Raw genomic sequence first — 20,805 nt, forward strand, 5'->3', positions numbered from 1 at the left:
CCCCTATTCAACACAGGAAAACCAGTTTTCAGTTTATAAAAATACAGCAGAGTAGACCTACAGTGTGCATGTTGTACCCACAAGTAAGTGCCAAAAGGAAAATGTCATTTATCTAGTAATATTGAATTAAAGTACACTGATACAAACCTATTTGTAGGTTTCCCTTTAAATATCAATACACTGTTTAAAAACTAGTAACAATGTTGTAACATATTTTAGTTTGAGAAAATCAGCCAATGACCATCAACAGGACCGGTTCCAGGCATAAGAGACATAAGCAGTCGCTTAGGGCACCTGTCAGCCAGGGGGCCCCAGACCCCCCCAAAATAAATAGTGCCTTCAGAAAGTTCACACCTATTTTCCACATTTTGTCAAGTTACAGCCCAAATTTAAAATGGATTAAACTTGGATTTTGTGTCACTGACCTACACACAATACCCCATAATGTCAAAGTGGAATGATGTTTTTAGAAATGAAAACCTGTACTGCCTGGAGTCAATAATTATTCAATCTTTTATGAAAAGCCAGAATAAGATCAGGATTAAATTGGTTAACAAGTCACATAATAAGTTGTATGGACTCGGTGTGCAATAATAGTGTTTAAAATGATTCTTTAATGAGTACCTAATTCCTGTACACCACACATACAGATAATTGTAAGGTCCCTCAGCTGAGCAGTGCATTTCATACACAGATTCAACCAAAGTCCAGGGAGGGTCTCCAATGTCTCGCTAAGAAGTGGACCTATTGGTACATGGGTAAAATATTAATAAAAAATAAGTCATTGAATATCCCTTTGAGATTTGTGAAGTTATTAATTACACTTTGGATAGTGCATCAATATACCCAGTAACTACATAGATGCAGGTGTCCTTCCTAACTCAGTTGCCGGAGAGGAAGAAAACCGCTCCGGGATTTCACCATAAGGCCAATGCTGATATTAAACCCGTTACAGAGTTTAATGGCTGTGATAAGAGAAAACTGAGGATGGATCAACAACATTGTACTTACTCCCCAATACTAACCCAAATTACAGAGTGAGAATAAGGAAGCTTGTACAGAATTTAAAGAAAATATTCCTAAACATGCATGTCCTGAATACAAAGCGTTATGTTTGGGGCAAATCCAACACCACTTAGTACCACTCTTCATATTTTCAGGCATGGTGGTGGCGACATTTTGTTATGCTTATGCTTTTCCTCATCAAGAACTATGGAGTTTTTTTAGGATAAAAAGAAAGAGAATAGAGCTAAGCACAGGCTAAATCCTGGAGGAAAACCTGGTTCAGTCTGCTATCCAACAGACACTGGGAGACAAATTCACCTTTCATCAGGACAATTACCTAAAACAAGGCCAAATATACACTGGAGTTGCTAACCAAGACGACATTGAATGTTTCTGAGTGGCCTAGTTGCAGTTTTGACTTAAATCCGCTCGACAATCTATGGGAAGACTGGAAAATGCCTGTCTAGCAATGATCAACAACCAACTTGATAGAGCTTGAACATGTTTTAAAGAATAATGTGCAAATATTGTACAATCCAGGTGTCCAAAGCTCTTAGAGACTTACCCAGAAAGACTCACAGCTGTAATCACTGCCATAGGGGATTCTAACATGCATTGACCCCAGGGTTGGAAATACTTGTGGAAATGCTATATTTAATTTTCAATAAATTAGAAAAAAAGATAGCTGAGATTTTTTATTTAATTTGATTCATTTTGAATTCAGGCTATATAATAACAAAATATGTTCAAGGGGTGTCGATACTTTATGAAGGCACTGTATATATTTTTTCAAGAACTCAGTCGGGGTCTCAACTTACTATTGAGAGTAAGAATAATAGAATACACCACGTTCAATTTGGAAATGTCATTGTGCATCAGCAATTGTTCTCGTTATGTAGGTCACTTCCAGTCACTCAATTATTGCTTGTTAGTCTAGCCAGCTATCTAAACCTGTCCGAATAGCGACCAGGCACATGCCCAGGGGCCCTGATCTCCAGGGGGCACACAAGGATTTTGTTAGTCATTCTCACTCAGATATTATATTAACATGACATAAGTCATTACAAAATGTGTAGAATTCCAGGAAATTAGCTTTAAAATAGATTTTTTTTCTACAATTGCAAAGTTCTCACTGCCCCATGGCAAAATGTGTAGAATTTCAGAAAACTTGCTTTAAAAATATCCATTGAAGCCATTTTTAATCTCAATATCAAATCATTTCTGGGTAACAAATAAGTACCTTACTGTGATTGTTTTAAATTAAAAATGGCCAAAAAGAAACAAAAATTGCTTCTTAAAGAGCAATTTGTCAAGAAAGAATTTCATTAGTACTGTCTGGGAGTGGTCTGAGTGGGGAGGGGAAATCTGACCATGAGCTGTTATTGGCAGATTTGGAACCCTTTCTTATTGGTTTATTTACTCATTTACCGCATGGTGAGGTAACCATGGAAGGCCAACAACTCAAACAGCTCTTACACTAAAAGGGTATTATCATCATCAGCTTCATGTTCACAGTATTATATGTATTAAGGATCCCCATTAGCTGCTGCCTTGCTGGGGTCCAAAAACATTCAACATTCATTGTATATACAATTTAAAATATTACATTTAATAAAACTTTTCACAACACATTAAGTGTGTTCCCTCGGGCTACTACTCTACTGTCACATCTAATACAACATCCATTTGTAGGTGTGTAGAGTGCATGCCTTATCATGTGTATGTGTGTGTCTCTTCACAGTCCCCGAGGTTCCCGAGGTGTGTGTCTCTTCACAGTCCCCGAGGTTCCATACAGTGTATTATTATTGGATTCTACTGCTTGCATCAGTTACCTGATGTGGAATAGAGTTCCATGTAGCCATGGCTCCATGTACTGTGCGCCTCCCATAGTCTGTTCTTGACTTGAGGATTGTGAAGAGACGTTACAGTCAACCTTATTCCAACCTCCTAGTGTAGAAATATATATGAAACACAGGAAAATAAAAATGTTGACTGCACTGGGCCTTTAAAACTGCAGAATGTTCTCTGCAACCCATGGCAAGATGTGTAGAAAATCTCCCCAATTTACAGTGCCACAAGGCCACGCGATGAGTAGTAGCATAGGATTTGTGCATTCAGATGGTCTACTACTGTAACAGCAACAGGACTTTGGACATTCAGGTCATAATCTGGCAGCAACCTGGGCACGGCTTAATTTATAATGGAGTGTGGCATACCCAATGGCATACCCAATGGCATACCCAATGGCATACCCAATGGCTTACCCAGTTCTGCATCTGAACCTTTTCCCAACACATGGGAAAGAATAAAGATATGATTGTACAATTTAAATAGATTTTCCCCCCATAAAGACACTTTCCCCTGTAAAAAGTTGCATTTGCCTCCCAGCTGCAACCACTGTACATATTTGATCTGGTTGAAAACACACTAATACACTCCAGTAGTCTTAACTATTCCTGCATTGTCGCTCCAGGAAACTCTTACTGTAAACTATACATTGCAAACTTGATGGCACATTCATTCTAAAAAACAAACACAAGTCAACTGAAAAACAATGCAGTGAACCATCACAGTGCTGTGGAGATCAAGATGGCTTCTCTAAAGGGAGCCGTTTCCAGCTCCTCCTACCCCCAACACAAGCTAGGGTGGATGTATGGTCGAGAAAGGGTGCGGTCAGGGTGGGGTCACCTCCTCTCTCATGGAAGCCAGAGCTGAATGAATGCGCACATGGAGCCTGTTCTCAAAGTCATAGCCAGCATAGTTCTCCTGTACAAACACACACAACATTACTGCATCACATAGAAATATTCACACGTGTACATACCGGTAAGGAAATATCAAATAATATCAAATGCATATTATGGATGACTGTCAGACTTGATTGATCATTTCAAATACTGCAGCTGAAAGCTACACGTTTTCAAAAACGAGGATACACTCTTGGCCTATACTGTAGAAGTGAAGTTCTACTGTACCTTGGCCTGGAGCATCAGAGCTCTGCCCTTCGCTTCAGACTGAGAAGAGAAGAACCACAATCTCAATCAACTACCGCATTAAGCAAAATACACTCTCTCCTTGGGGTTGACATGTTGCGCGATACACCATATGCACAGCTCACCTCAGGGCTGTCCAGTAAGACGCAGCCTAACTCGTAGATGGAGTAGGGCTGCACATAGGAGTTGTTTTGATGGCCCATCTCATCTCTGGCAGCCAGATGGAAGCACTGCAATATTCAATGACATAATAAAGAGTAGTAAACATTCACTATTCTGACTACATTAATATTTGTCAGTAAATACTATGAGTACTTTGTTTTCAATACATATAAATATGGTGAGGAGACAGAACCTGAATGGAGTCGTTCATGTTGCCGAGACATCTGTGTATGTCACCAAGGAGCAGGTTTTTCAGGCCAGCAAATGAGATGTCATCTAGTTCCTGCAGAACTAAGAGGAGACAAACCCACCAAATTTTGAGAGAAAAAACCCACCAAATTCTCTTCCAGATTCACAGGAATTCACTTTCACGGCACCACCACAACTACTCAGTGAAAGCACAATAAACACGCTGACTGAGATTGTAGCATAAAAGAAAAGAAAAAAAAGTCTATATACAGTGTGTGCAAAAAGCATGAGGAGGTAGGCAATAAATAGGCCGTGGGAGCGAATTATTACAATTTAGCAGATTAACACTGGAGTGATAAATGAGCAGATGATGATGTGCAAGTAGAGATACTGGTGTGCAAAAGAGCAGAAAAGTAAATAAAATAAAAACAGTATGGGGATGAGGTAGGTAGATTGGATGGGCTATTTACAGATGGACTATGTACAGCTGCAGTGATTAGTTAGCTGCTCAGATAGTTGATGTTTAAAGTTGGTGAGGGAAATAAAAGTCTCCAACTTCAGCCATTTTTGCAATTCGTTCCAGTCACTGGCAGCGAAGAACTGGAAGGAAAGGCGGCCAAATGAGGTGTTGGCTATGGGGATGATCAGTGAGATATACCTGCTGGAACGTGTGTTACGGGTGGGTGTTGTTATCGTGACCAGTGAACTGAGATAAGGCGGAGCTTTACCTAGCATAGACTTATAGATGACCTGGAGCCAGTGGGTCTGGCGACAAATATGTAGCGAGGGCCAGCCGACTAGAGCATACAGGTCGCAATGGTGGGTGGTATAAGGTGATTTGGTAACAAAACGGATGGCACTGTGATAGACTGCATCCAGTTTGCTGAGTAGAGTATTGGAAGCTATTTTGTAGATGACACCGCCGAAGTCAAGGATCGGTAGGATAGTCAGTTTTACTAGGGTAAGTTTGGCGGCGTGAGTGAAGGAGGCTTTGTTGCGAAATAGAAAGCCGATTCTAGATTTGATTTTGGATTGGAGATGTTTAATAAGAGTCTGGAAGGAGAGTTTACAGTCTAGCCAGACACCTAGGTACTTATAGATGTCCACATATTCTAGGTCGGAACCGTCCAGGGTGGTGATGCTAGTCGGGCGGGCGGGTAGTGAACGGTTGAAAAGCATGCATTTGGTTTTATTAGCGTTTAAGAGCAGTTGGAGGCCACCGAAGGAGTGTTGTATGACATTGAAGCTCGTTTGGAGGTTAGTTAGTGTCCAAGGAAGGGCCAGAAGTATACAGAATGGTGTCGTCTTCGTAGAGGTGGATCAGCAGCAAGAGCAACGTCATTGATATATACAGAGAAAAAGAGTCGGCCAGAGAATTGAACGCTGTGGTACCCCCATAGAGACTGCCAGAGGTCCAGACAACATGCCCTCCGATTTGAAACACTGAACTCAGTCTGCAAAGTAGTTGGTGAACCAGGCGAGGCAGTCGTCAGAAAAACCAAGGCTAATGAGTCTGCCGATAAGAATACAGTGATTGACAGAGTCGAAAGCCTTGGCCAGGTCGATGAAGACGGCTGCACAGTACTGTCTTTTATCGATGGTGGTTATGATATGAAACATGGATCACCACAGACAACACTGCTACTCCTACTGCTCTCTCTTCGTCCGCCCACGTGTTCTCGCACACCCCGAGAGCGTCTGGTCAGCGGGGTGGTGGCACCGGGATCCTCATCTCTCCCAAGTGGTCATTCTCTCTTTCTCCCCTTACCCATCTGTCTATCGCCTCCTTTGAATTCCATGCTGTCACAGTTACTAGCCCTTTCAAGCTTAACATCCTTATCATTTATCGCCCTCCAGGTTCCCTCGGAGAGTTCATCAATGAGCTTGATGCCTTGATAAGCTCCTTTCCTGAGGACGGCTCACCTCTCACAGTTCTGGGCGACTTTAACCTCCCCACGTCTACCTTTGACTCTTTCCTCTCTGCCTCCTTCTTTCCACTCCTCTCCTCTTTTGACCTCACCCTCTCACCTTCCCCCCTACTCACAAGGCAGGCAATACGCTCGACCTCATCTTTACTAGATGCTGTTCTTCCACTAACCTCACTGCAACTCCCCTCCAAGTCTCCGACCACTGCCTTGTATCCTTTTCCCTCTCGCTCTCATCCAACACCTCCCACACTGCCCCTACTCGGATGGTATCGCGCCGTCCCAACCTTCGCTCTCTCTCCCCCGCTACTCTCTCCTCTTCCATCCTATCATCTCTTCCCTCCGCTCAAACCTTCTCCCACCTATCTCCTGATTCTGCCTCCTCAACCCTCCTCTCCTCCCTCTCTGCATCCCTTGACTCTCTATGTCCCCTATCCTCCAGGCCGGCTCGGTCCTCCCCTCCCGCTCCGTGGCTCGATGACTCATTGCGAGCTCACAGAACAGGGCTCCGGGCAGCCGAGCGGAAATGGAGGAAAACTCGCCTCCCTGCGGACCTGGCATCCTTTCACTCCCTCCTCTCTACATTTTCCTCCTCTGTCTCTGCTGCTAAAGCCACTTTCTACCACGCTAAATTCCAAGCATCTGCCTCTAACCCTAGGAAGCTCTTTGCCACCTTCTCCTCCCTCCTGAATCCTCCGCCCCCTCCCCCCCTCCTCCCTCTCTGCAGATGACTTCGTCAACCATTTTGAAAAGAAGGTCGACGACATCCGATCCTCGTTTGCTAAGTCAAACGACACCGCTGGTTCTGCTCACACTGCCCCACCCTGTGCTCTGACCTCTTTCTCCCCTCTCTCTCCAGATGAAATCTCGCGTCTTGTGACGGCCGGCCGCCCAACAACCTGCCCGCTTGACCCTATCCCCTCCTCTCTTCTCCAGACCATTTCCGGAGACCTTCTCCCTTACCTCACCTCGCTCATCAACTCATCCCTGACCGTTGGCTACGTCCCTTCCGTCTTCAAGAGAGCGAGAGTTGCACCCCTTCTGAAAAAACCTACACTCGATCCCTCCGATGTCAACAATTACAGACCAGTATCCCTTCTTTCTTTTCTCTCCAAAACTCTTGAACGTGCCGTCCTTGGCCAGCTCTCCCGCTATCTCTCTCTGAATGACCTTCTTGATCCAAATCAGTCAGGTTTCAAGACTAGTCATTCAACTGAGACTGCTCTCCTCTGTATCACGGAGGCGCTCCGCACTGCTAAAGCTAACTCTCTCTCCTCTGCTCTCATCCTTCTAGATCTATCGGCTGCCTTCGATACTGTGAACCATCAGATCCTCCTCTCCACCCTCTCCGAGTTGGGCATCTCCGGCGCGGCCCACGCTTGGATTGCGTCCTACCTGACAGGTGCTCCTACCAGGTGGCGTGGCGAGAATCTGTCTCCTCACCACGCGCTCTCACCACTGGTGTCCCCCAGGGCTCTGTTCTTGGCCCTCTCCTATTCTCGCTATACACCAAGTCACTTGGCTCTGTCATAACCTCACATGGTCTCTCTTATCATTGCTATGCAGACGACACACAATTAATCTTCTCCTTTCCCCCTTCTGATGACCAGGTGGCGAATCGCATCTCTGCATGTCTGGCAGACATATCAGTGTGGATGACGGATCACCACCTCAAGCTGAACCTCGGCAAGACGGAGCTGCTCTTCCTCCCGGGGAAGGACTGCCCGTTCCATGATCTCGCCATCACGGTCGACAACTCCATTGTGTCCTCCTCCCAGAGCGCCAAGAACCTTGGCGTGATCCTGGACAACACCCTGTCGTTCTCAACTAACATCAAGGCGGTGGCCCGTTCCTGTAGGTTCATGCTCTACAACATCCGCAGAGTACGACCCTGCCTCACACAGGAAGCGGCGCAGGTCCTAATCCAGGCACTTGTCATCTCCCGTCTGGATTACTGCAACTCGCTGTTGGCTGGGCTCCCTGCCTGTGCCATTAAACCCTTCAACTCATCCAGAACGCCGCAGCCCGTCTGGTGTTCAACCTTCCCAAGTTCTCTCACGTCACCCCGCTCCTCCGTTCTCTCCACTGGCTTCCAGTTGAAGCTCGCATCCGCTACAAGACCATGGTGCTTGCCTACGGAGCTGTGAGGGGAACGGCACCTCAGTACCTCCAGGCTCTGATCAGGCCCTACACCCAAACAAGGGCACTGCGTTCATCCACCTCTGGCCTGCTCGCCTCCCTACCACTGAGGAAGTACAGCTCCCGCTCAGCCCAGTCAAAACTGTTCGCTGCCCTGGCCCCCAATGGTGGAACAAACTCCTCACGACGCCAGGACAGCGGAGTCAATCACCACCTTCCGGAGACACCTGAAACCCCACCTCTTTAAGGAATACCTAGGATAGGTTAAGTAATCCCTCTCACCCCACCCCCCCCTAAGTTTTAGATGCACTATTGTTAAGTGACTGTCCCACTGGATGTCATAAGGTGAATGCACCAATTTGTAAGTCGCTCTGGATAAGAGCGTCTGCTAAATGACTTAAATGTAAATGTAAATGTGATATCGTTTAGTACCTTGAGCGTGGCTGAGGTGTACCCGTGACCGGCTCGGAAGCCGGATTGCACAGCGGAGAAGGTATGGTGGGATTCGAAATGATCAGTGATCTGTTTATTAACTTGGCTTTCAAAGACTAGATAGGCAGGGCAGGATGGATATAGGTCTGTAACAGTTTGGGTGTAGGGTGTCACCCCCTTTGAAGAAAGCAGCTTTCCAATCTTTAGGGATCTCGGACAATACGAATGAGAGGTTGAACAGGCTGGTAATAGGGATTGCAACAATGGCGGCGGATAGTTTTAGAAAGAGGGTCCAGATTGTCTCGCCCAGCTGATTTGTACTGGTCAAGGTTTTGCAGCTCTTTCAGAACATCTGCTGTCTGGATATGGATGAAGGAGAAGCTGGGGAGGCTGGGGCAAGCAGCTGCGGAGCTGTTGGCCGGGGTTGGAGTAGCCAGGAGGAAGGCATGGCCAGCCGTTGAGAAATGCTTATTGAAATGTTCGATTATCATGGATTTATCAGTGGTGACCGTGTTACCTAGCCTCGGTGCAGTGGGCAGCTGGGAGGAGGGAGGTGCTCTTGTTCTCCATAGACTTTACAGTGTCCCAAAATTTTTGGGAGTTAGAGCTACAGGATGCAAATTTCTGCTTGAAAAAGCTAGCCTTTGCTTTCCTGACTGACTGCGTGTATTGGTTCCTGACTTCCCTGAACAGTTGCATATCGTGTGGACTATTCAATGCTATGGCAGTCCGCCACAGGATGTTTTTGTGCTGGTCAAGGGCAGTCAGGTCTGGAGTGAAGAGGGCATGCCTATCTAAGATGGGCTATATCTGTTCTTAGTCCTGCATTTTTTGAATGGGGCATGCCTATCTAAGATGGTGAGGAAATTACTTTTAAATTACTTTTAAAGAATGACAAGGCATCCTCGACTGACGGGATGAGGTCAATATCCTTCCAGGATACCCGAGCCAGGTCGATAAGAAAGGCCTGCTCGCAGAAGTGTTTTAGGGAGCTGTTACGGATACAGTTATCCTGTGTGTGTGTGTGTGTGTGTGTGTATCCTGTGTGTGTGTTTCTTTTCTCTCCTTCTCCCCTCACAGGTGAAAATCATCACTCCCCAATCAGTCAACAATCAATCATCAATCAGAAGACACACCTCCTCCTATTTCCTGACCTATCACAGTTCCTTCCCCATGGTTTAAAAACCCCATCATTTGTTTGTTCTAAAGCTCCACTCAGCTCAGCTCAATCTCTCTGTAAATGCCATGTCTGTAGGTCTCTGTGTTTCACTCTCGCTTTGTATCTTAACCTCTCTTTTGTTTAAAGCACCTCCATAGCACTTTGTCATCACCTGTGAGTATTGTTTTTGGTTATGGTGTTTGTTTGTTTGCAGGTGGGAAAAGGGGAAACCAAGACAAGTCGCCCATGGGCATACACTACCCGTAGGTGAACCTTGTTAAATACACTGGGCGGACCACCCACTGTATTTTTGGTTAGTTAGTTAGTTGTTGTTAAAGTAGGCTAGTCTAGCTTAGGGGTGTGGTTTTGTATATTTATCGTTTCTTTCCTTGGGTCCAGCTCAGCCCCTTTTCCTGCTCCCCCGTTACCTTGTGTTTATAAATAAACCTAGAGTTTGACGGTAGATTTCTGTTGTCGTGGTTATTTCGTGCACACTTTTACTTTGTCACAATAATAATTTGCATGAGTTATGTTACGGGTCTCATTACCATCCCCCCTAGACTGTCGGGCCAAAAGGGATTCGTAACAGGAGCATTTGACAGTGATGAGGGGTGGTGGTTTGACTGCGGACCCATATCAGATACAGGCAATGAGGCAGTGATCGCTGAGATCCTGATTGAAAACAGCGGAGGTGTATTTGGAGGGCAAGTTGGTCAGGATAATGTCTATGAAGGTGCCCATGTTTACGAATTTAGGGTTGTACCTGGTGGGTTCCTTGATGATTTGTTTGAGATTGAGGGCATCTAGCTTAGATTGTAGGACTGCCGGGGTGTTAAGCATATCCCAGTTTAGGTCACCTAACAGAACGAATTCTGAAGCTAGATGGGGGGCGATCAATTCACAAATGGTGTCCAGGGCACAGCTGGGAGTGGAGGAGGGGGGGGGGGGATCGATAGCAGGCGGCAACAGTAAGAGACTTATTTCTGGAGAGGTTCATTTTTAAAATTAGAAGTTCAAACTGTTTGGGTATAGACCTAGAAGGTATGACAGAACTTTGCAGGCTCTCTCTGCAGTAGATTGCAACTCCTCCCCCTTTGGCAGTTCTATCTTGACGGAAAATGTTTGACATCACTGTGATGATCAATTTGAAGAAAGAAGTTCAACAACAGATCAAAACAGTGGAAAACATGGTCATTGTGGATCTTGTTTCAAAACTAAACAACAAAATGGACAGCACTTTCTAAGGTGAATATGAATTCAAAGCATAAGACGTTGCATGTAGATCACGATACGCATATTAGAGCTTACAGTATATGCTTAGGCCTATGAGCCCAAACCTGAAAAAAACTCATTACAATAGTGGTTAATAACCTACACAGCATATTACGCACGGCAGAACCACACTTTGCTACATCATTGGACTAGCCTATACCCCAAAATGAAATCGTTTTTTCCCCCTCTTCATAATTAATAGGCTAACATTTAGCTACAGAATCTCTCACCACTGTGCATTTCCATCTCCTCCTCGCTCTCCTTCATTCCTTTCTCGAGAGCACAGAGGGGCTTGTCAACTGTTTAATCAAATACGTTTCATTGTGAAAATATGTTACGATAAAATGTTCACTCACAGATTACACTAGGATTCCCATATTAAGCACTGGGTAGCTTCAAGAACAGGGTTGGGGAGCCCATGGCATACAGAGTTCGGGCAGAATATCACCTGTCGCCCAGCGAAAGGCTGCTCCGCAAACAGTGGTTGATGCGTGGAGTGAAGTAAGTGTTCTGATAAGCCATATGCGACCCAGTGAAAGCAGAGTTCTGGTGGTGGCCACTATAAAGAGGATCCCAGCTGCTACTATGATTATTTCTCAGCTATTAATATGAAGCACATTTCTCCACTGCAGAACCAGAGTAGCCTACCTGGCATGCTTGATAAAGGAACCGCAGGAGCCTCAATTCGCTATTGGGAGTGCAAATGGACGGCAGGTCTTTTTTCCCCTGCCCGTTTGATAAAATGGGCCATTCTAAATCGAAATGACTTTAATATATTTCAAGCCAACATTAAATTGAGAAAAGTCTGATGGGTGAGAATATGATCACTTCATGAGAGAACAGCGTGTGCCGCCCGAGGCAAGGAACAGAGCGCATCACACAGCGCATTTCTGGCTTGATTTCTGAGACATTCTAAGGTTTCTCTCTCTAAATCTGGCATATAGGACCCGCTTCAAATGATAACTTTTATGCTCAACATAGCCACTTCATATGTGCCCTCGTTCGGGGAGGAGAAAAACATCCTTTCTATTTTATTCAGCTAAGCTCAATTATATTCTTCTTCCTATAAAAATCATATGATATAAAATAATGGCATGGGATTTATCAGGACATCTTGTCTGTGAAGATGACATTCTGTTCTTCTGAAATACATTTTCTCCATATCATAATGTTTCATTAGACCTGCCTAAAACAAATAATGGATTCATTGTGATGGTATATATTAAATGGATTCAGGCTTTAAAAATATATATATATTTCAAAGGCGTTCATCAGCGACTTGTATGCGTGGAGGCCTGGAGATGCTGAAAATGTTTACGTTCATTTACAGAGAGACGGGCAGTAACATGAGTTACCGGCTGATAAAATGTCATCAACACCACAGCCCTATGTATGAGGAGGTCTGTCTGTTTGTGTTGATGTGGTCTGTGTTTACTGTACGTTTTCACAGCGTACCTCGGCTCATGGTCTGCAGCTTAGCGGTGGAGCAGTTAGGCAGGGCCTTCCACAGGTAGAGCACCTCGATCACAGCCAGGATACACAGCTCTCTGGATGGGGTGTGTTTGCTGAGCCTCTGCGCCTGCACACACACAGGCGCACGTTTATCAATTACTCGCTACCCAATCAACTGCCAATTTTCCTCCATACAATTACTACAGATCACCGTGAAACTGTGTGACTCGCAAAAGGATTTCTCCTCACTGGAAGTCATGGTTCACATGGATATCTAGAGAAGTGTGCTGTTGCCAGCCCCACGCTCACCCTCTGCATAGAGAACTGTTCTATCTGATTGCTGTTCCGTTTCAAAAGCTTGTGTACGTCCTTGAAGACAGCGGCCGCTCCCTCCAGATCTCCTGACGCTCCCTGGCACACTATACCACAAACACAGAGCGATGTCCAGGCGTTAAGAGTCTGCTGGGTATCTCAACAGCCACATACAACCGTTATCAGAGGATGTAAGCCATTATTGCTAATAGTTCAGAAGCTTTTCATTCAGGTGAATTAGCGTTCCCAGTTACGGAACTTATTTTACTTTTGAAGAAAAAAACAAGAGGGCGTTCTTCTAACCCCGCCTCGATTTCCATGATTTCTAACCTCTGCCCTCTCACCTCCAGTTAGGTAGGTGTAGTAACACTGGGACCAGCGTGACTCGGTCGCCAGACGCTGAAAGGCCTTGTAGGCGTCACCGCACTTCAGCTCCATCATACTGCACCAGCCTGAGAGCAGAGAGAATGAAGTGTCACTCAGGAACAACAAGGTAATGGTGTTCTATATGTTAAGAGTTGAGGTAGAAGTGAGGAAGTACCTATTTCATACAAACAAACATGTTGGATCTCCCTCTGGTCTGTAGCCAGCTCTAAGGCATTTTGGAAGGACGTCACTGCACTGTTGATCTGGCACTGAATGAGTTGAGGAGAGGGGGAAGATTAGGACAAGGTACACACTACAGCCACAGTTGTAGACACAGGTTTCCATGTGGTATCGGTCTACTTCTGTCTAGGTTGTGTCGAGTAGTGTACACTGCAGCACAAGAAAATAGGTGTTATTATTGGCGACATTTAGGTTGAACTACTTCATTTAAATTGTGTTTTAAAACATTTTCTCTCTACTGAACATGGCCCAGGCCCTTACCTCCAGACGCTGCACCCTGCCCTTGAAGAATATGAAGAGGGAGGAGTTAGGGTATACGGGCTCCTTTCTCTGGAGGATAGCCTTCGCCTCCATCAGACCGGCCTGTGTGTCTGAGCCGTCCAGGGTAAAGAAGGGTTGCACTACCGTATGGTACCACAAGAGGGCCAACCTGCCACAGGGGGAGAGAAACCACTGTTATTGACAACAGTGAGAGGAATACCGGTGAACGTCAGCGTTCAGAGAGTCAGTCGAGAAACCAAGACATATCACAGTGGTCGGTAAACATATGACTAATTTCGAGTTGAACAGCCTGCTACCACACTCAGCAGATGCGTCAGCTGAAAACAAAATCCATCAATATTCTGCAGAATGAACCGTCGCATGCAGCTTAGATGTGGAAGCAACAGCACTTGAAAGTCCAAGACAAATTTCCCTTCAGGCACAAAAAAGTTAATCTTAGCTTAAAATGTTGAACATGTGTCTTCCTAAAATAAATACAATCTTTGTTCTCTGCCAAGGCCTTGAAGTTCAACCAGGACAGGGGCCTCAGCCAGCTTCTCTCTATTATTAAAGCAGATCATCTTGGCCCCTGGCAGAGTGGCAGAGAGCTAATGGGTTTCAGGTCTGGTGAAGGCTGTGGTTTTATCCCAAATGACAACCTATTACCTATATAGTGTACAACTTTGGCCCTGCGGGTCCTGGTCAAATGCATTGCACTACGGAAGGAATAGGGTACCATGTGGGACACACCCTGTGTCTTCTGCCTCCTGCTGTGGATATGTGGGCAGAATCAAATATCAGAGAATTTCTAATCAGTATGGTGGTGACAGTAATAAATAAGCTGTTCAATATGAATCACTGACCCATATGAATCACTGACCCATATGAATCACTGACATTCCCGAGGGCTCCCGAGTGGCGCAGCGGTCTAAGGCACTGCATCTCAGTGCTAGAGGCGTCACTACAGGTCCTGGTTCGATTCCAGGTTGTATCACAACCGGCCGCGATTGGGAGTCCCATAGGGCGGAACACAATTGGCCCAGCGTCATCCGGGTTAGGGTTTGGCAGTAGGCAGTCATCGTAAATAAGAATTTGTTCTTAACCAACATGCCTAGTTAAATAAAGGTACAAATATCTAAATAAATATTCAGAGCCAGCTAAGCTGCATCCTGCTTGCTGGTTCTTTTCTCTTCCCAAATAATCACACTACTCTGTCTAGTCCATGTATAAGGCTACATTACGTAGGATTACTACATATATTTTCTATCACTAAATACATGGTCACCATGTCCATATGAAATATGTTGAATGAGATAAATTATTACACCGAAATGACCCCAAACACAGTTCAAGTCAATAAAGTAAAATAAACCAACACGAGACAAAAAAAAATAAAAAAAGACACCATGGTCAGTAGTGGTACACCTACTCACGTAGCTAAGGGGGCCTTCATGTCCTTACTTTCACTGGCATACGCAAGGGCGGACAGCCCCTGGTGACGGTCGCCGGGGAAACCCAGAAGGTTGACAATCTTCAGCAGGTGCGGCGGTATCATGGAGATGCACAGGTGGAACAGGCCGTAGCCAAAACTGACTGAGCCCTTAAGCCGGGCTAGGGCCTCCGGGCTCACCCCATTGGTCCTCTGGGTTGGGAGCTTGGCCGCGCCGTGGTTGGCCTGGTCAGTGGATGGAGAGGGAGACGCCTGCTGGTCGGAGGACCTCTTCTTGCTGCAATCCTGCAGCTGGCTGATGTCGCTGTAACACTTGTTGTACATCTTCCAGGCTTTGCGGAGGATCCAGCCTCCTCTGATGTATGCTGGGTGGGTTTGGGAGAGGGGAAGTCCATGAGATATGATTAACATCAAGCAGCGGGATGTTAGAGTACTGAGAGACATGGTCTAGATACCAAGGCCCATTACAGCAAATCACTTATTGAGCATACATTATAATCAGCACGCAAGATAATGAAACAGACCTACGATCTTAACCGTAGCAGTGAGTAGCCACAACACAGTGCAGTCATTCAGTCTAGTAGTAGCAGCACAGTCGATCCGTCAGTCAGCTATAAGCCTGCACGCAGGTCAAGGTCGAAGTGATGAGGCGTCTCACCTGACAGTTCCTGTTTGATGAAGGAGAGGACAGCGAGGTACACCTGGCAGTCTGCCACAAGGATCTGTCTCTGGAGGCGGTCTACTATAGCCACCCCTGACCTCTGAGGGTCCTGGAGGAAGGACAAACACACAGAGCACGGTGATGTCAACGTCTAAATTGTAGAGCAAGGCCAAACATACATCTGTAGCAAGGCCAAACACAGCACCGCTAGAGAAGATGACGTCAACTTGACATTGGCAGACCGCAAGACAAGTCAGGCGTGTGTGGATAGAGGAGATGTATGAGATGTATCATACAGGTATGAGCTTCTCTGAGGTTAATTAGGTGTGTGTGGATAGAGGAGATGTATGAGATGTATCATACAGGTATGAGCTTCTCTGAGGTTAATTAGGTGTGTGTGGATAGAGGAGATGTATGAGATGTATCATACAGGTATGAGCTTCTCTGAGGTTAATTAGGTGTGTGTGGATAGAGGAGATGTATGAGATGTATCATACAGGTATGAGCTTCTCTGAGGTTAATTAGGTGTGTGTGGATAGAGGAGATGTATGAGATGTATCATACAGGTATGAGCTTCTCTGAGGTTAATTAGGTGTGTGTGGATAGAGGAGATGTATGAGATGTATCATACAGGTATGAGCTTCTGAGTTTTTTTATATTTTTTTATTTCACCTTTATTTAACCAGGTAGGCAAGTTGAGAACAAGTTCTCATTTACAATTGCGACCTGGCCAAGATAAAGCAAAGCAGTTCGACAGATACAACGACACAGAGTTACACATGGAGTAAAACAAACATACAGTCAATAATACAGTATAAACAAGTCTATATACAATGTGAGCAAATGAGGTGAGAAGGGAGGTAAAGGCAAAAAAGGCCATGGTGGCAAAGTAAATACAATATAGCAAGTAAAACACTGGAATGGTAGTTTTGCAATGGAAGAATGTGCAAAGTAGACATAAAAATAATGGGGTGCAAAGGAGCAAAATAAATAAAATACAGTTGGGAAAGAGGTAGTTGCTTGGGCTAAATTATAGGTGGGCTATGTACAGGTGCAGTAATCTGTAAGATGCTCTGACAGTTGGTGCTTAAAGCTAGTGAGGGAGATAAGTGTTTCCAGTTTCAGAGATTTTTGCAGTTCGTTCCAGTCACTGGCAGCAGAGAACTGGAAGGAGAGGCGGCCAAAGAAAGAATTGGTTTTGGGGGTGACCAGAGATATACCTGCTGGAGCGTGTGCTACAGGTGGGAGATGCTATGGTGACCAGCGAGCTGAGATAAGGGGGGACTTTACCTAGCAGGGTCTTGTAGATGACATGGAGCCAGTGGGTTTGGCGACGAGTATGAAGCAAGGGCCAGCCAACGAGAGTGTACAGGTCGCAATGGTGGGTAGTATATGGGGCTTTGGTGACAAAACGGATTGCACTGTGATAGACTGCATCCAATTTGTTGAGTAGGGTATTGGAGGCTATTTTGTAAATGACAACGCCAAAGTCGAGGATTGGTAGGATGGTCAGTTTTACAAGGGTATGTTTGGCAGCATGAGTGAAGGATGCTTTGTTGCGAAATAGGAAGCCAATTCTAGATTTAACTTTGGATTGGAGATGTTTGATATGGGTCTGGAAGTAGAGTTTACAGTCTAACCAGACACCTAAGTATTTGTAGTTGTCCACGTATTCTAAGTCAGAGCCGTCCAGAGTAGTGATGTTGGACAGGCGAGGTTAATTAGGTGTGTGTGGATAGAGATGTATGAGATGTATCATACAGGTATGAGCTTCTCTGAGGTTAATTAGGTGTGTGTGGATAGAGGAGATGTATGAGATGTATCATACAGGTATGAGCTTCTCTGAGGTTAATTAGGTGTGTGTGGATAGAGGAGATGTATGAGATGTATCATACAGGTATGAGCTTCTCTGAGGTTAATTAGGTGTGTGTGGATAGAGGAGATGTATGAGATGTATCACACAGGTATGAGCTTCTCTGAGGTTAATTAGGTGTGCGTGAACACATTGTATTTTCACTTACACTCTTCTTGATCTTGTTTTTGATCGTCTCGATGACCCCGGCATTGTCTCGCTCACAAAGTCTCTCCGTGGCTCGGAGGTCATCAAAGGCTGTCTGCATCTTCTCCTCCTCAAACGTCATCATGGCATTCTACACACACAGGCAGATTCATACAGTGCCAGTCAGGGCATTGCTCTCAACCTAGTCAGTATGGTAGTCTTGGCGTAATGCCTTAACATGTACCAACACTATTGTTTTAAAGTAGGCTAAACAATTATCCTGTCAGCAACAGACACGCGGTCAAATATATTGGCACCCTTGCACTATACAAGTTCATTTTGTCACCCCTTAGGTACCTGAAACTTACATTACCACAGGTAAGAAACTACAAGGTAGACAAAATCTAATTCATTTCTACGTTGGGCTCCTGTTGCAGTTGTAAATCAAATAATTACACGTATGAACACTAAACATTTTTTACATTTCAACTTATTTTAGAGGAAATAGTGAAACGTGCAAGAATGCCAATATATTCGCCCTCAACTGTAGAACAATGAAAAAGCACAGCTGGCCAATCAACTATTCATCCTGGATTTACCAGACTAACATTTCATCTGCCGTGATCATTTCCAAAGACATGCACAAATAGTTTATTCCCTGTCAGTATTCAAACCCACCGTGAGCCAATTAAATCATGGTTGGTGAATCACCCGCCAGCAGTGTGTGATGCACAGCCAGATTAGTGCTGAGGATATCCCGGGTGTGCTATTATTTGTGTGACCTTCAATTCATTCGGTCAATCTGCACCGCAAATACACTATGACAAGGTCTATGTATGAAATAGAGATGTACTGTGAAAATCCAACTATTGAACTAAAAAAGGTTGGCATTCAATAAAACGTACAACACAACAGACTGTAATACAGACCTCTTCCTGTTCTTCACTCCAATAGAATCCAATTGTCTGCATTGCAGAGTATCAAATGAGAATATCAGTGGAATTTGGGGGACGTACAGTAATTCAGTAAGAAGTTGACCTCCTCTGACCTCTCCACCCCTACTCACCAGGAAGCTGACAAAACTGGCTCCGAAACTCATCAGTGGACTGTGGGTCCTAGAAGAGAGAGGGAGACAGAGAGATGGTTGCGGTAAGGCTAAAACAGGTCGGTTTCTTAAGAGAGACAGCCAGGACAGGTGAAGATGGGTGAGAGCTGTAGAGCTGTTTCAAGTCAAACTTCGGTATCCTCCAGCAATACCGCCTGGATTTCTTCATTGTGCAGAGCGTCTGAAGACAGTGCTCAAAAAAGGCGGCAGAGTCGGGCTAAAGTAATTACTTAAAATGTGATTTGTAAGACTGCTCCATGAGAACGTTTAATAGTCGTCGCATTCATGCCTCAAAGTCTGGATGGTTATTCACTTCCAAGAAGCCTAAATCCTAAACATTTCATTCAAGATGACAGTATGGAATTATGGGAGGATGAAGGTGTCAACGTTCAGCTCCCTTCATCTCTTATGACAGCTCAGAGCTCAACATAATTAGTGGGAGGGTGATATTTGGGGTATCAGCAGGAGACAACGCTGTGTGTGTGTTTGAGGATCTAACTAAGCCGGTTGCATTTACTCTGGGTTTTTCACTTTCAAGTCCCAAAAATGGCCTGCTCCAAATTATTCAGAATTCAGAAGAATGCAAATGTATTTGGCTAGAGGCAGGTGATAGTCATTTACTAAGTAATTTCTCTCACCTGTGGAAGTAGAAGGTGCCTACAGAGTAAAAATAGTCATTCAACCAGTTTTGAGAAAAGAGAACATTTTAGGCCCAAAAGACTCGTTAACAGCTTCTACCCCCAAGCCATAAGACTGCTGAACAATTCATTAAAATGGCCACCCAGACTATCTGCATTGACACCCCCCCTTTTGTTTTACACTGCTGCTACTCGTTGTTAAGTCTATGCATAGTCACTTCACCCCTACCTACAGTGCATTCGGAAAGTATTCCGAGCCCTTGTTGTTTTCCACATTTTGTTTCATTAAAGCCTTATTCTAAAATGTATTAAATTAATGTTTTTCCTCATCAAATCTACACACAATACCCCATAATGACAAAGTGAAAACAGGTTGACATTTTTGAAAATGTATTAAAAAACACAAGTATTCAGACCCTGTGCTCAGACTCGAAATTCAGACCCAGACTCGAAATTGAGCTCAGGTGTTTCCATTGATCATCCTTGAGATGTTTCTACAACTTCTTCACCTGTGGTAAATTAAATTGATTGGACATGATTTGGAAAGGCACACACCTGTCTATATAAGGTCCTCAGTTGACAGTGAATGTCAGAGCAAAAACCAAGCCACGAAGATGAAGGAATTGTCTGTAGAGCTCCGGGACAGGAGTGTCGAGGCATATATCTGGGAAAGGGTACCAACAAAAATGTCTGCAGCATTGAAGGTCCCCAAGAACACAGTGGTCTCCAACTTTGGAAGAATTTGGAACCACCAAGACTCTTCCTAGAGCTGGCTGCCGGCAAAACTGAGCAATCGGGGGAGAAGGGCCTTGGTCAGGTAGGTGACCGAGAAACCAATGGTCACTCTGACAGAGTTCCTCTGTGGAGATGGGAGAAGGACAAAAATTGCTGCAGCTCTCCACCAATCAGGCCTTTATGTAAAGGCAGTAAAAGGCACATGACAGCCTGCTTGGAATTTGCCAAAAGGCACCTAAAGGACTCTCAGATCATGAGAAACAAGATTCTCTGTTCTAATGAAACCAAGATTTAATGCTTTGGCCTGAAT

The 20,805-nt window shown here is 44.8% G+C and overlaps 1 protein-coding gene across 2 annotated transcripts; it reads right to left on the reverse strand.

Annotated features, from left to right (window-relative positions):
• Window position 1: 1 nt before the first annotated feature.
• On the reverse strand, window positions 2-19,128 carry LOC124041788 (tetratricopeptide repeat protein 39C-like). 2 transcript variants are annotated; one of them, XM_046359814.1, is made up of 14 exons: window positions 19,084-19,128; window positions 18,947-18,982; window positions 18,040-18,168; window positions 16,016-16,127; window positions 15,341-15,722; window positions 13,908-14,076; window positions 13,582-13,675; window positions 13,385-13,492; window positions 13,038-13,147; window positions 12,732-12,855; window positions 4,354-4,451; window positions 4,124-4,228; window positions 3,981-4,019; window positions 2-3,771 (listed from the first exon to the last, which is right to left on the reverse strand). In XM_046359814.1, exons 1-14 carry the CDS (start codon window positions 19,114-19,116, stop codon window positions 3,679-3,681), a joined length of 1,632 nt encoding a protein of 543 aa, XP_046215770.1. In that variant the 5' UTR covers window positions 19,117-19,128; the 3' UTR covers window positions 2-3,678. The 2 variants fall into 2 exon arrangements, with proteins under 2 accessions (XP_046215770.1, XP_046215771.1); XM_046359815.1 differs by lacking the exon at window positions 18,947-18,982.
• Window positions 19,129-20,805: the final 1,677 nt, after the last annotated feature.

The sequence above is a fragment of the Oncorhynchus gorbuscha genome, linkage group LG08 (genome assembly GCF_021184085.1).
Source record: "Oncorhynchus gorbuscha isolate QuinsamMale2020 ecotype Even-year linkage group LG08, OgorEven_v1.0, whole genome shotgun sequence".
Lineage (NCBI taxonomy): Eukaryota > Metazoa > Chordata > Actinopteri > Salmoniformes > Salmonidae > Oncorhynchus > Oncorhynchus gorbuscha.

Excerpts from the sequence above, each read along its gene's own strand:
- LOC124041788 (XM_046359814.1), bottom strand. The coding sequence starts at position 19,116 with ATGAGTTTCGGAGCCAGTTTTGTCAGCTTCCTG. Across the intron at positions 16,128-18,039 it reads AAAACAAGATCAAGAAGAGT|GACCCTCAGAGGTCAGGGGT; the intron begins GTAAGTGAAAAT and ends TCCTTCCTCCAG. Across the intron at positions 13,676-13,907 it reads GCAGGGTGCAGCGTCTGGAG|TGCCAGATCAACAGTGCAGT; the intron begins GTAAGGGCCTGG and ends CAACTCATTCAG.